We start from the raw sequence: 14,879 nt of genomic DNA on the forward strand, positions 1-14,879 counted from the left end.
AGGCAAGCGCTGGGCTCTTCTCATGTCATCTTCGGAATTCCTTGAATGACATGAGAGTGCCCGACGCGATGCAGACTACTCACCCACTTTGGTATAGGCATTTGATTACCTTGCATCATACACAGCTCAAAAGACATATATCCCCTTTGGGCTGCTTCCATAGGCCTCGCCGTGGATGCCACTTGACGCGAACCCGGTCAGCTCCAGGGCTTAAGCAGATACACCGGGCACAGAAGGTTCCAGTGAAGGTCATAAGTGTGCCGCCAAAAATGACGCTGTCCGGGAATATCGCCTTTTTTAAGAAGATGATTTTTGCACCGCTGATCTGGCTCGGAGCGATCCTCATGCTGGCAATCAAGTTCATACGCAAGTAAGACCCGCATCTCTTATTTTACAAGACTTTCGTGTCATTATGACCTTTACAAAAGTGTATTTGTGCCCTGCAGTCCTAAACGGTTCCTGCATCAGACTGATTGGCCGGAGGAACTCTTGAAGTTGCCACCCTACCCGATTCAAGGCTTGACGCATAGACAGCTGGGTGTCAACGGCATAAAGTACGCAAATCTTTGACAGGTATAGTGTATTCTGAGCAATTTATCACGGCGCTTGAAACTCTGACTTCAAAGGTTGGATGCAGGGTGCATACGGTGACAACAGGTAGTTCTGACAAGCCGCTCATGCTGCTGCTGCACGGCTTTCCTGAGCTGTGGGGAATGTGGGAGCATCAGCTGAGCCATTTCAAAAAGGGCTACAACGTGGCCGCTATCGATATGAGGGGCTACGGAGAAAGCTCTCGCCCCGGAGTGCGCATCCTTCTTGCACTCGCCACCTTGAGCTTCTCTCATTCATACGACAAACCCAAAGAGCAATCAGGATCATGCAATCTTGATATTTTGTTGTTATGCAGGATCCTAGAGACTACTACATCGATCGCCTTGTCCAAGATGTGGTGGATGTGGTGCATGAACTCGGCTACAAGACGTGCGTCCTCGTCGGCCACGACTGGTGCGCACTGCATCTGCTCAAAAATAAGTGCCAAGATCACATTATAGATGACCACTTCTCAAGATCAATTGGAGCCTTGCACCATGTTCATAATATTTCCGCTCCTCCTATCCCACTTGCCATCAAGGCCTCTCACGAGCAAGGCAGTGTTGCGGCAAGCCAAAATTTAACAGCAGTCTTTGCTCGGAGTGAACCTGGACTTGCCTTTAAAACAGAAATAATTCTTACAAATTCGAACACGCACAATGCATGCATGCAGGGGTGGCAAGGTGGCATGGACAACCGCAATCATGCACCCAGAGACAATCGAGCGCCTTGTAGTCATCTCTGCACCGCACCCAACTGCCTACAAAGACCCCGACTGCTTCACCTTCAAGCAGAATCTGAAGTGCGCACCAGAGCTTGCCTGTGGCTGTCCTGATAAGTCATATCACATTCTTCCGCCCAAGATTGTCAAGAGACTCTCTTGAAGAGAGAGCTCAAGACACTTGCTCTGTCTTTTGAAATGAGCTGGGGACTTACATCTCTCCTTGAAGAATCTATTAGGATCTGCATCCTTTGAAAACAACTGTGTGTTGGAGAAGTACAGCGTCATTACATTGAAGATAGCAGATTCCCTGGGTTTGCTGCATTGCATTGCAAGACGTCTTCCTTGAGCTGTGTCTTAGTCTGTCAGGCTGTCTTCATAACCTTTGTGGCACATATTGTCTGCACCAGAGAGTCGGTTTGAACCTGAGGCACCAGAACACCAGAGGACTCTTCACAATTGGCTGAGATAAGGTCCCTTGCAAATAACGTCTAGGTTAATTCTTTGGGTCTTATAATTTCTTATAAAATGCTTTTGCTGCGCAGATCATCCTACTTCCAGCTGTTCTATGCCAAGGGCCTGGCAGAAAGAGTCCTGCTCAACAGCGATGTGGGATTAGTCGACGATTCCCTGAAAAATCCTCCTAAGGGTCCCTGCACCCCTGGGGCAATAAGCGATTCAGAAATAATAAGGACCAAAGCCGCGCTCGCGCAGAAGCCGGGGGAAGGTACTGAGCCTTGCCCAATAAGCGCTGCAACCGCCGCTCTGAATTACTACCGAGGCTGGGTGGACAACGAGACCTGGAAGCCCATTCCAGAGATTGACGAGTGCGTTCCCAACAAGGTCATTGTGAGTCATACTTTGTGACATAATCAGCCAGGCAGTCAATCTTCTTTGAAGTGCATCCTGCGCGCAGAAAATTGTCCTACAAATATTTTTTATGTCTATAAATTTTAGACCCTTCATTGACCCTAAACCCTAAACTCAAATTCCCTAAACCCTGAGCAACATCATTGTAGAAATATTTTCGTGGCGTCCGGCAACAGAATTGGTGTCTTTGGTACAGGGCATGTGCTAAAATGCTGGAGATTCCCACGCTTGTGCTGCATGGCAAAGAGGACGGGTACTTCCGGTCTGAAATGTTCAACAATCTTGACAAGCATGTGCGCCACCTTGTGCTACCGCCAGCGCTGGAAGATTGCTCCCATTGGTGCCCCCAAGACCAGTAAGCCTCTGGGGCCTTGCCTTCCCTGCGAAGGGCTTGATCAATTTTTGGATTTTTTGCGCATTGCTTGGCTTCACTGATTTTGACTTTTGTCAGATTGAACGGGACTGGCAGCACATGTCAAGCAAGACGCTAGCAATTGCCAGAGTACCTCCCAATTTCTCTGCGCAGAAGATCAAATGCCCACACCACTTCGTACTATGTAGTGCTGTCCTTGTGCCTGCTTATCCTTTCAATGGTCATCAATGCTCACTTTGGGTCATGTGCGTCCATGCAGGCCTGAAGCAGTCGACAAACACATCGGGGAATTCCTCGCGACAAAATTTCCTGCGTACCAGGCTCCCCAGATTGTCTAGGTATATGAACATGAACATGATTGAGATCTCAATCCTGCATCCAGTGGTTTGCAGCAGCAGCTGTAATCTTACATTCAGGGGCTTGAGTATCACATAGTATGGTTGCATAGACAACATTGCAGATACCAGCAATACCAATCACTAAACAATTTTGTCACATCCTGTCTTGGGCGCATTTGCTGAGAATAAGGATCTTGTGGGGTACTGTCATTCCAATTTCAAGAGCCGCTTACAGCAATTGCTTCTGGTTCCCCGCGATGCTGGGAACAATAATCAGTAAGACTGTGAAAGTAAGACTATGCTGATGCAAAGCTGTAAGGAAAGTCAGTGATATTGCACGGCTTTACGGACATGCCTTTTCTGTTTGTCTCTGTTGTTTGATGGCTGCGATGGCTGCGACATACAGATTATGATACGCTGAACAGAAGTTGAGTGTCTCAGACGTGTGATTCGATAAATTCCATGTTGTGGCCATATTCTTGACAAACTCTGTTGGGTGAAGGGGCCTTGCTTCAGTATAGCGATTCATGAAGTGCGTGTCTCAATGTTTTTAAAATCTTCCAATCTTCCAATCAACTCTAAAGTGTTGCATCTGTCATCAAGTGCAACTTTGCAGCATCACACAAAGACCTGTACCCATATTTAAGCGTTTGTTGTGAGTGACAGTAATCCTGTGCCAGTTGGCAGCTCTAGCAGGGTGGCACTGTGATGTCACCCCTCCGTCCATCAGTCATGAGGCTGGGGTCGTCAGAAAATGCCTTGTAGAGGGATGCAATGGCCCTCCGATACACAGGGCAGTTGCACGAGCCGCCGTAGCCATCATCAAACCCTGTGCTTCCTCCGCGGATGAAGTCCAGAGTGCGTTTGGGCGTCCACACATCAAAGGCCCTCCTTAGGAGCAGCAGGACTCGGTCAAGATTTTGGTCCCTGATTGCGTAGCAGTCAACGTTTGTGTCGATTGGGCTTTCCCCGTGGGGACCTCGCAGCTTGCCTGCCCGCTGCAGCATGTCGCAGTTTATGTTCAGGACGCTGCAGTTCATTGACAGCGGATCGTTGTCCTTGGACGTGTCCCGGTGATCCATCTTGTCAGCTTCCTGCATGCATAATTCAGGCATTTACCTACAAAATTTGTTAAAGACTACCAAGGGTGGTATTATGTATTTCCCTGACTTGACACATTTCTTTTCTGATTGCCAACACTCCGGCAACTAGGGACTGCCATTGCCATTGTGTAAAAATTTAAAGTTTGACATTCTCCCAGCAAGGTACCACATGCTCAAAAACTGAACACCGGTCACTCACATGAATGGTGCTTGAAGTTTGCAGATTGTGAAACACCAGGCACGACATATCCAAGAGCATGAGGTCGGGCAAGCGTTGCTTACATTTTATCAAGGAATGCATTGTTTCCATCAATTTGGCTGCTGGAAAATGAATAGGCTTAGAGGTCCCGCTATGAAATATTTACCTGCATGGCCACTGCAAGCATGAGCGCCTTGTAAGAGTCCTTCTTCCTTGTATTACTCTCATCAGCAAGCACTCGGTCCGCAGCAGCGCCAATATTCTGTTTGTTGTCGTGCAAAGTGGACCCGTAGTAATTTTTGCGGCAGTAGGAGCCGGCGTTGCAGTCATCAGCGCTGTTAAACGTCCACCCAAAATCCACGGTCGGCAATGTTGCCAACGTGAAGGGCTCAAGAATGAAGCAGCTGGTAGAGAGCTGGCGCCTAGTCATTCGGCTAGCCTGCTTTTTGTTGCGGCCCTGCAGGAGAATCGACCAGGATGTTATTGCTCAGGAGTCAGGTAATCAAATTGATTTGCATCTGCTGGGTCCCGGAAGGATGCATATGATCTCTTTAGGTGATACATTGGTTCCAGGGGAAGTACCCAGAAAGGGTCTTTGCACTCACCTGTTGTGCAGTTGCAGAAGGCCACAGGGGCTGCCCCTTCAATGCAGCGCTCATAGACAAAGCTGCCTGCACGCTCAAGGAAATGTCAATCACGTTCTTTTGGCCAGAAATAGTCAGAAGAGGAGCATGATGCCACTCGACCAGGACAGCAGGAATTAGGTATTCCCTCTCTGCAAACTGCTGTCGACTGGGACCTTTACAGAAGAATGAAATTTTGTCGAAACATTTGGGAGCTAGCAAATAGCATCGATGCTTGTCCAGCGTAGGGTATTCTAGCTACGCTCATCAACATGACGGCAAGTTTGCTGGCAGCGACGATTCCCGCAGAACTCACCATAGTGAGACGCGGCAGCTCTGTTGAAAATTCTGAGTAGTCCACCAGGGGAGTCTTTTATGGTTCAATGCAGGATCTTCCTGCCCGTCAGAAAATGTGCAGACTCGGATCAACCTCGCCGAAACCCTCCAAACCTGTGCGCATTTTCCAATTCTGTTACCCTTCTTCAACAGCTCTGCAAAGACGTTCGCTTATACTTTTGGTGATCTTAAATTGCTTGATGCCGCAAAATCAAGGGACACAACCCTGGACCTGGCCAGGTCAACGACTCGTCATAAGTCATGGATTGCTGTTTTGGATGATTGGAACCCAAACCCACCTGTAATCAGTTTCTACTTCTCCAATTCTTTAATGAAGAGCGGCGTGTGATGCGTCGAACCCGGCTGATCCGCGCTGAGATTTGGTCCCACCTAAACAGGAAACGACGATAGAACGAGGGTAGAAGTCAGCTTCCCTCTGGCAAAGCGGGGGGTCATTGTAGGTTTCTTTTCTTCATGGATAGCGCATGCCAATTCGCACCTCGCGGCATCTCAATTACTTCTTGTGGCCTATACATGCAGATTTAGCATTAGCATTATCAAAGATATATTTATCAATATTTTATCATGCACACCGGTGGTTCCATGCTTCAGCTGCATGCCGGCATGCCGGCGCCGCGCAGCCTTGAGGAAAGGTTTTACATCAATGACAGGAGATACTTTATTAATCTTATTATTATTGCACGCTTTTTCTGCCAAAGGCAAGGTGCGTCTGCAGACAAGCTGCATGTAAAGGCTGCCAAATTCCTACCCCGTGTTGGACTCGCCAGGTCCAAGCAAGTCCCAATCAACCGTGGGCACGGTGATCAGTTTTTTTACCGCCCCCGGGGCCAGCTGAACCATAGGTCGCTCAATTTACTGGAAAGCACCGGGCGGCCCTTCTTTAACAATACCCATCATTGTCATGAGCAGGTGTGTGTAGTGTGATATCATCGACCGATCTATCAGCCAGAGCAGGCTCAACGTTTTGAAAGCATTCCCGATGAGTTGTCGCCAACAAGTACATATCAATTGCATGCATGCAAGCACAGTGAACTCGGCCTCATCTTAACAGTTGGCCACCCATATTCCAATTTCCCTGCTTAGCCTGTCCTGCGCAGCTGCCGTCTCGCAAGTGTGGCTTCACTGGACATCAATGCAACAGGCATGCAACAGGCACCGGCGAGAATGACTTATTCTATAGATTGAATCTACTTGAGGCAGAGTACTGTAAGTCCCCGGACTAGTCTCACTCAGCCTCATCTTTGCCAGAGTATTTTCCACATGCACGACGAGAGTTCACATTCAAATTTGCACAGGCGTGCTGGCAGGTGCATGGCATTGAGCATGCTGTTCCTCCTGAAGTATCTGCCCTGAACCAAGGCAGACAGCTAGCATTCCTCCTGCAAGGCATGGGCATCCTTAAAATTGAAATTGCACTTGCTCATCCTCTTGATAGCATCATGCATAGCAACGTCGACGTCACATTTGTGAAAAACATCAAAATATCTTAAAGTAGCATTAAAATTGGAACATCAGGTAACTATCTTGGGCACCTGGTACCATGCATGCGCGCTGGGCACAATTGTTGCAACTCCCAAGTTCTTTCGTGTCAGCTCCCCGATGGACAAAAACATTGTCAAAGGCATGCGCCTGATCACTTCATCTGCCCTGTGCCAAGCTCTCTGCAAGGGCGCGCCTGCAATTGCACAACGCTTGCCTCAGCCTTGCAACCCATTCCCTAATCAATACAAGCTGGTGGGTACCCCAAAAGTCCACAATTGCCTTCCCCTGAAAATTCATTAACATAGGGTCCCTTCCCTATCCCCTACATCTGTCTTCCCTAAATCCTTGGCTGAACTGCCAGGCGCATGCCTTTGCAGTGCCTGAGCAGAGGCTTTTGCAGTGCCTGAACTGCTAGTGAGCTGCAGATTCCTCAGCAAATACCGTATAAGGACAAAGAATGCTGAAGGCGCCTTGTGTCTTGGGAGACTTCCCGGCATGCGCGCATGCATGCACTTCAGGTGCTTAGCAGGGGCCCTTTGCAAATGCCTAGTACAGACATCTTGCAGGTTGCAACCTATTGCCTCTGAGAGGACAGCACGCAATGTGCAAGGGTGAGAATGCCTGACGGATGACGAATGTAGGGCTGAAGGCGAGCTGCACAATATAGATCCAGCATTGGGGGAATACAAACTATTCCTCCCAAATCATATAAATGACTACTAAGGAGTCACCTCAGCTCAGAGATGCGCTCGGCCTTGGCGGCGCAGCTGGAGCAATCGGCATGATCACCCCCGCATATTTCCCCTGGCCCTTCTGCGGTCCCCCGGGGGTCCTCTCTCTGCGCTGCGCTGTGCTGCAGCTGCTGCGCCGTCCAGCTCAGCGCAGCTTCCCTTGCCTCCAACCCTGCATGTGCCCAAAACTAGGTCAAAATGACACGTACTAAATTTGGCCACTGCCACATGCATTATTGAATGGCACAATCACATTCTCTTGCAAAGGTCTGCAGCAGTTAGAATATGAGCAGGCAAGCTCTTTTCTATAGCCTGGAAAAGTTGCAGAGACCTTCTGTCATCAGCCTGCCAGGGATAACACTCGACAAAGTATGTCACTAACACACTGAAGCCAGGCACGGGGGATCATATCTTTTGCGTTTGACAATACCACGTCCTCATTAGAGCCAGAGAGCCTTTTTTTGGGATACCAGCCGTCCACGCCACTGCTCAATGAGACGTACACAAACTCACTCAGCCGTTCAGCAGACTGCACGGACAATGAGGGCTGACTATGTGATTTCATGCTGACTCACCCATCGGCGCTTGGTACAAAAGCCGCTAAGATGCCACGGCCCATGTTCCTCTGCAACACTATGTCAGTCAGTTGGCGGGGGCCTCTCTAAAATTTATGTATTATAATTACTCTGATTGCATGGGTTGCAGGGATGTATTAGGTGGGTTCAGCAATGACTCACCGGCCAGCGCGGCCTGCAGCGCCGCCACCTGGCGCATCGCGGCGTCGCGCTCGGCCGACAGCCGGTCCCCCCGCTCTGCGGTGGCCACCGCCGCCCGCCGGGCCTCCACCAGGGACCCCTCTGCGGCCTCCAGCATCTGCGTTGTCATTGAACATTAATAGCAGATAATTTTAATTTGCGTTGTTGATTGAAGATGAGTATGACTTGCATTTCATCGCTATGATGCTCCTTTTGCTAAACGCTATTCCTGCAAACAAGCCGAGATTCGTCTGTAGACAAGGACCTGCAAAACACAGCACAAAATCGCCCAAAGCCCTCGGGGCAGCGGGGTAGAGTGGCAGATTTTTTCCTGCAATCCCAAAGGTTTTGTAACAAATGCTTGAGGGCACTTTGAGTCTATGGAAAATGTGATGGGTAGGTGCAATTATCTGGCTTTGTGAAACTCTTCCTCCTGTAAAACTCCCTTTATTTTGACAGCATAGTATGAGCATGAGCAAGGGGGAGGTACATTGTCTGCTCTGGTAAGGGCAGAGTGAGGGGCGCGCACCTGCAGGGCATGTGCCGGAATATGGCTCTCCTGCAGTTTGCAGTTGTGCTGCAGCCGTTTCACAGTGTCCTGCAGACAGCAACTAGTGTTCAGTGCACACAGCAGTCTTGACAGGTGTAGCAAAATAGGACACCTGTGTCATGCCCTTTCCTCGTCAAATGGAGTCAAAGAGTGTGTGCTGCTGACCTGGAGTTGTGCCAGCTGTGCGTCCAGCTCAGCAATGTGCTGCTTGCTGCTCTCTGCAACCTCCTCTACTTTCTTTGCCCGCTCCTATTCAGGCAAAACATTTTATTCCACATTTGTAGCGCCGGTATTGCTGGGAACGAGTCTATATTTACTTCCCAGTCTAATCCTGCCTCACTTCTCAGGTAAATTTGTTGCCCAGCAGAACCCTGCCTCACATGTCAGAGGTGTAAATCCTGATAATTACACTTATCAGGAAAACACAGTTTGGGACTCCGCCCAGACTCCGAGCTGCAATGTTGGTAATTCCATTGCAAACCTTGACATCATGAAGGGAAATACGGAAGTCCATAGCCGAAGATCTCGATGGGAGGCTGCAGGGTCATTTTCCAGGCAAGTGAAGTGGCAGGGGTTTATATAAAGTGGCAGGGGTTTATACATGTCGAGAAAGGCGCTAGCGGGTCCCGGAAGTCACCTGTGCAGCAGCCAGCTTGCCGAGAAGCGTCCTGTTCTGGCTGCACCTGCGCGCTGACTCAGCCCTTGCCTGACTCAGCGCCTTGTCAGCGTCCAACAGGCGGCCCCGGACCTCCTCCCTCTCTTTGTGCGCAGCCTCCACCGCCGCCTTCAGCTCAGCTGCCTGCAAATTGAATCGCCCAATGATGTGATTCTTGTTATTGCCATTCTAATGGGCTGCAGAGATGCATGCAAATCATCCGCAGTTGCCCAATGACGGGACCCACTTTGCTGCAGTGCAGCAGGACCTAGCCAGCAGACAAGTGTGCCCTGTTGTGCCTTTCTGTGCTTGTGTGTGTCACAGGTGCTTGATGGTCCAATGAAAACCACCCTATGCTTGAGTACTGAGCAGCACTGAGTACCTGAAATACTCCACTTGGTGTGCGTGCGTGGAATCCAAGCCCTGCCACCACAACTAACCTCAAATTTCAAAGTCTTTGGATACAGTGTACAGTCCTATCGGTAGAATGGCACTTGCCTTGCCGGCACGTTTCTCAGCGGTCTGCAGCCGCTCCTGCAGCACCTCACAAATGGCCTTCAAATTCACACCCTCCTCCTGCAACTGCCGCAGCAGCACCCTGCACCCTTCCAGCGCGGCCGCCAACTCTTCTGAATTTTTTCTCCCCTCGCGCAGCCGCTGCTCCGTCTCCGCTCATTCCCTGTCGATCTCATCCGCCGCCGCGGCCGCCTCTGTTTCGGCGCGCGCCAACGCCGGCCCCTGGTTGGCCGCCAGGCCGCCGCGGCCGCCGCACGATCGCGCTCGGAGGTGGTGTACCCCAGATCTGTGCGCAGCGCCGCGATCTGTGCCGTCGCTGAACGCGCTGCATTTCTCACTCTGGCGGCTGTGGCTTCCACGTCCTGTGCACTCTCTGCTTCCCCTTCCGGGTCTGCATTCTCTTCAGTGGTGGTGCCTGAGACCTGCAGTAGTGGTGGGTTACCGACGGTGGCTTACGGGAGAACGGTAGCCATGTCTGGTGCGGGACCGGGCTGCAATGCGACTTCAAGAAGAGATGCTGAGGCTTCAACAGCCGCCATGAGCAGAGCGAAATCGGCCAGAAGATCTTGCTGCCGGCCCTTTGCTGCTGCAAGCTGCTCTCTTGCAGCCTCCACATCAGCCTCCAGCGCCTCCTTATCCTGTCTGCGCTGCCTCTCCAAGTCCCATGCGTCTGCACATTCTGCCTTTGTCTCTGACAGGCCCTGTCTCAGCTTTGCCAGCTCGCTTTATGGTCGGCCACCCTGCCTTCTGCCGCTTCCAGCTGTGCTTGGAACAATTCAGCATCTCCATTGGCCGCCGCCATTTGCGCTCGGAGGCGGTCCAATTCGGCGGCATGCTCCGACAGGCGGCCCTTCGCCTCGAGCAGCGCCGTCTGCGCCTGCAGCAGCGACCGCAAGCCCACGTCGGCCCGGGCCGCCTCGGCCGCGGCCAGCCGCTCACGTGCGCCGGCGAGCTGCGCCTTGGTTTGCGCGAGCTCCTCCTGCCGCGCCGCTTCGCGCGCATCCGCTGCGGCCAGCCGGCTGGAGAGCGCCTCGACCTCGGCCGCCCGGCCGGCTGCGGCGGCTCCTGACAAAGCCAGGGCGTCCCGGGCGGCGGCCGCGTCCGCAGCGGCGGCGGCTTCTGCCGCAGCAAGGGCGTCCTGGGCCGCGGCCGCATCGGCGGCGGTGGTGGCGAGATCGATGCAGTGGCCGTCAGCCAGCCGCTGCTCGAGCGCGGCGGCCTCGCTTCGGAGGCGAGCAGTCTCCGCCCGACCCTGTTTTATGCACCAGTGAAAATTGCTTCAAACAATTGCTGGTGTAGACAAATGCAAAACATCTTTTCCCACAAAAATTTTAAACTCCCAAAGAATACGGATACGGTACATATTTTTAGGGTTTAGGGTTTATGGTTTAGGGTTCTGGTAGTTCTGGTCCTGGTAGGCACCGCCCCCGACCCACATCTCCAGTAGCAACACAGCAAAGCTGTACACATCACCTGCCTTAGGGTTTAGGGTCACCTTGTTTAGCTGCAGCACCTCCCGGGCCAGATATGGCAGAGACCCTGCGCGTGAGTCAGCAGAAGCTTAGTAATCCAGCAACATTCAAACATGACTAGATCCTCGTCTACCTTGAATGCTGCCACCTCATCCTATAGCCAGGGATCTAATATTGATGACCTCTTGGCAGGCCATAAGCAGAGATACGATGCTCTTTGTAGCTTGATAACCTGCAGATTGCTCATCCAAATGCACGAAGTCCCAGCAACAGGCAGCATGCTGACAGGGTTTTCCAGCAAGCTGTCGCACGAAAATTCCTTCGTAATGCTTGTTTCATGCACTGGCCTGCACTGGGCAGCTAAAAAAAACACCTAGCACAAGACAATTGCCGATCTAATGTGCTCTGCTGGTTGATGCATGGGTCTGTGAACATGGAGAGAGGAGAGCACGTGTCAAGTATTTGCATGGCTGCCAAAATGGGAGATGTGAGTTTGAGGCAACATGCACAGCATGCACATTGCCTCAAACAATAGATGCATGCATGCATGCATGCCCTTGACTCTATGGAGATTTCAGGAGGAGACATGCAGGCATGCATAGGTTCACGCACAGATAAGATGCATTGCACGTGAGCATATGCTTGCATTGAACTTAATGGAAAGGGGTGCAGATTACTCACCGAGAGTCTCAGTTGAAACGTAGCTGTCATCCGCTGATAGCATTCGGGCCATCCCAAAGTCAGCGATCTGCGCGCACACGCACCGTCCAGTCAGCAAAGCAAAGCGCGTTTTGTGCTTCTCAGTCACCACCTTGCAGACTGCTCTCATTCAGCGAGTGCAATATCACAATGTTTACACCCCTTCAAGATTCCGCAGCACGGTTTAAAATGCAGCTGTGATGCAAGTCATGATTTTGTTATTCTCCATCCCTTGCTAAGGCCTCCCATGTGCGAGTGATCTGAGGGTGCTAAACTCATTGCAGCAAGGACAGAGGAAGTCTGCTTTGCAGGTGGAGCCAGCTCGACCTTGACACTGACCCTTTCCAAATCAAAATAATAGGATTCTGCCAAGACTGCTCAAGCTGTTTTCTAATTATTTTTTATTTTTATGTCATGTATTTCGCTGGAGGCGCCCCATGTCTTGGCCCTCTCTCTGCGGTGCGCTGTGCTGCAGCTGCTGCACCGTCCAGCTCAGCGCAGCTTCCCTTGCGTCCAATCCTGCATGTGCCCAAAACTTGGTCAAAATGATACATGCTACATTTGGCCAGAAACTGCCACGTGCATTATAGCATGCCACACGCGTATCTTGCAGAGGATTGCATCACTGCAGAATATGAGCAGGCTAGCTCCTTCCTGTAGCATTGTAGAAATGCAGGGACCTTCTGGCATCAGTCTGCCAGAGATAGCACTTGACAAGTTTGATGAAGTCGCAAAGTTACAGTGCAGAAAAACTATCACTGAAGCATAGAAGCCGGACAAGAGGGATCGTGTCTCTTGCGTTTGGCACTACCATGTCCTCATTAGGCCATGAGCAACTGGCAAAGCGCCCACTTGAGCGCTGTCGGCAGCCCCACCGCGCCACCTCCTGCATCATCTTCCCATTCCATGCCGTGATGCTCCTGTCCTCGCATCTAATTGAACGCCAGACAAGGACCATGCTTACAGGTGAGGGTCCCTGGTCTGGTTTGGGGAGAGCAGCATCAAAGACCAGGCCTTCAGGAGACTTACATCAGCATAAGTGACGGTGTATATCTGGATGGACTTCTGAGCTCATTAGCAGCCGCTCAGCCTGCATGCGCCTCCTTCCTCTGCAGAAGCCCCTTGAAGAGGGAGATAAGTACGCAACCTGGATGATGCTGAACTCCTTTTGACGTCATCGCGACACCGATATCATTATGGCTTCAAATGACCAATTGTTTCAGACATATATCCAAATGATATCATGGCGGATTTTAAAAATGATGGAAGGATTGTGCTGCAGGCGTTGGGTCTCCGGGTCGACGAATCATTATCATGTGATGTCATTGACACGTCATATGATGTCAAAAGGATATCAGAGATGCCAGACTGGGCCAGAGCATGTCAAACCAAATTGTATCAAATGCACGTCAGTGCACCAGCAGTGATGCTGGGTTATCATCCTGATATCCAATTACAGCCTCTTGTCATCAGATGACATCATATGTAGAGCATACACAACGTTTCAGTTGGTCTTCATCACAATCAGTATAAGGTTTCCTTCTCGTTGATCCCAGCTGCAGCCTCAGCGAGAAAGCGGTCGTTCTCCAGCTTCTGCTTTCTGCCTTCTGTGGTGTCCTTTGGGAACTCAGGGATGCCGTTGAAGAATAGCCACACTGGCAGGCACAACCAGACACGATCAGCGGACAGGATTGCATGACCTGATGGTCACGTTCAATTCAAACGCATTGCAAAGCACGCCATGGCAATAAGTGTGTGTCCTCTGAGTCCCGCATCACTCAAAGAGTTGAATTGGCCAACTCACACCCATCTCGGCCAAGGCCACCTCTGCTGTGCTCAGTTGCATTGCGCCCCCTGGCTGCTTGCGCAGGTTGTACACGTCCAGCAGCAGGCTCAAGATGGGTTGCACCCCGTACTGCTGTGCTACGTCCTTCCTGTAGGACACATCTGCGCCCACCGCACAGTGAGCAGTCAGTGCTCCTGAGCGTGTGTCTACTTCAGCCACGTGTTCACGCTATGGGACGGATGGTGCAATTAGGCTGCTTGTCTTCCATTCAGAGAAGTGAACTCCTGCAATGGTCGGGGCAGACTCTCTCACCTGCCAGCATCCCTACATCTCCTCTTTCTTCAGGTGACCATAGTACTTTATCCGTGCTCCCTTGATCTCCTTGGCAGTCTCTCCTCGCACCTGCTTTGTCATTGTGTTGCGCATTTGCAACACAACAAGGAGGCGTCATGGCCATAAGAGGCACGATGCAGCCTCACATGACAAGAGGCTAGCCCAGCGCTGGGATTGGGTAGCCGCATTCTTCCATTTGGCATGAACAAGACACCGACCAGGCACATGCTTGCACATGCACATGTATGCATGAGCTGCAAAATGTAACTGAGTTCCCACGCACCACTTTGACGATGGCGCGTCTGAATGATGCGCTGCCTTTCTCTTTCTTGGACGCCAGCTCTTCGCTGTCTTCTCCATGGCAGCGGACGAAGGGTACATCGCCTTCTTTGAGAGCTTCTCATGGCAGTATTGCACGATGTCCCTCTTTTGCCCATGCACACATTCTGTTTGTTACTACCAGTGACTGGTTGTGAGTGCTGCAACCCTTAGATTCTGGTGCTGCTTTCCATGAGACCGCTTCAAGAGAACGTCATTAGAGCTGAAAGTGAGCAGGAATTACACGAGCATATGCATGTCTCACAGCTGGTCAGAGAATGCCAGCGTACAAACAACTTTGAGGCTGGCTCACCAGATTACGATTAAGCGGCTCCTTTTCTGCAGACTTCCCAGATGCCTTCGATTGCCGTGCAAGTTTTTTTCTCCAGTAAAGACTCCAGCAGCTG

The 14,879-nt window shown here is 51.1% G+C and overlaps 4 protein-coding genes across 4 annotated transcripts; 1 reads left to right on the forward strand and 3 right to left on the reverse strand.

Moving 5' to 3' along the window:
• Nucleotides 1-269: 269 nt before the first annotated feature.
• Nucleotides 270-2,893, forward strand: COCSUDRAFT_60355 (alpha/beta-hydrolase; the record flags this gene model as incomplete). Its single annotated transcript, XM_005642878.1, has 7 exons — nt 270-370; nt 638-803; nt 908-1,005; nt 1,265-1,393; nt 1,858-2,139; nt 2,379-2,537; nt 2,815-2,893. The coding sequence occupies 7 exons, from the start codon at nt 270-272 to the stop codon at nt 2,891-2,893; spliced, it is 1,014 nt and encodes a 337-aa protein (XP_005642935.1).
• Nucleotides 2,894-3,431: 538 nt separating this feature from the next.
• Nucleotides 3,432-5,467, reverse strand: COCSUDRAFT_49311 (hypothetical protein). Its single transcript, XM_005642879.1, has 5 exons — nt 5,454-5,467; nt 5,135-5,268; nt 4,801-4,866; nt 4,362-4,652; nt 3,432-3,987 (listed from the first exon to the last, which is right to left on the reverse strand). The coding sequence occupies exons 2-5, from the start codon at nt 5,135-5,137 to the stop codon at nt 3,583-3,585; spliced, it is 765 nt and encodes a 254-aa protein (XP_005642936.1). The 5' UTR covers nt 5,138-5,268; nt 5,454-5,467; the 3' UTR covers nt 3,432-3,582.
• Nucleotides 5,468-7,384: 1,917 nt separating this feature from the next.
• COCSUDRAFT_68323 (hypothetical protein) lies at nt 7,385-13,294 on the reverse strand (the record flags this gene model as incomplete). The annotated part of the gene is made up of 10 exons (XM_005642880.1): nt 13,065-13,294; nt 12,018-12,554; nt 11,360-11,403; nt 10,604-11,116; nt 9,918-10,286; nt 9,331-9,492; nt 8,859-8,942; nt 8,673-8,741; nt 8,126-8,261; nt 7,385-7,560 (listed from the first exon to the last, which is right to left on the reverse strand). Exons 2-10 carry the CDS (start codon nt 12,163-12,165, stop codon nt 7,385-7,387), a joined length of 1,701 nt encoding a protein of 566 aa, XP_005642937.1. The 5' UTR covers nt 12,166-12,554; nt 13,065-13,294.
• Nucleotides 13,295-13,559: 265 nt separating this feature from the next.
• On the reverse strand, nt 13,560-14,143 carry COCSUDRAFT_60358 (hypothetical protein; the record flags this gene model as incomplete). Its single annotated transcript, XM_005642881.1, has 3 exons — nt 13,560-13,690; nt 13,842-13,982; nt 14,134-14,143. The coding sequence occupies 3 exons, from the start codon at nt 14,141-14,143 to the stop codon at nt 13,560-13,562; spliced, it is 282 nt and encodes a 93-aa protein (XP_005642938.1).
• Nucleotides 14,144-14,879: the final 736 nt, after the last annotated feature.

This window comes from Coccomyxa subellipsoidea (genome assembly GCF_000258705.1).
Source record: "Coccomyxa subellipsoidea C-169, whole genome shotgun sequence".
NCBI classification, from domain to species: Eukaryota; Viridiplantae; Chlorophyta; class Trebouxiophyceae; family Coccomyxaceae; genus Coccomyxa; species Coccomyxa subellipsoidea.

Excerpts from the sequence above, each read along its gene's own strand:
- COCSUDRAFT_49311 (XM_005642879.1), bottom strand. Across the intron at positions 4,653-4,800 it reads CTTCTGCAACTGCACAACAG|GGCCGCAACAAAAAGCAGGC; the intron begins GTGAGTGCAAAG and ends ATTCTCCTGCAG. Across the intron at positions 3,988-4,361 it reads TGCTTGCAGTGGCCATGCAG|GAAGCTGACAAGATGGATCA; the intron begins GTAAATATTTCA and ends TTATGCATGCAG.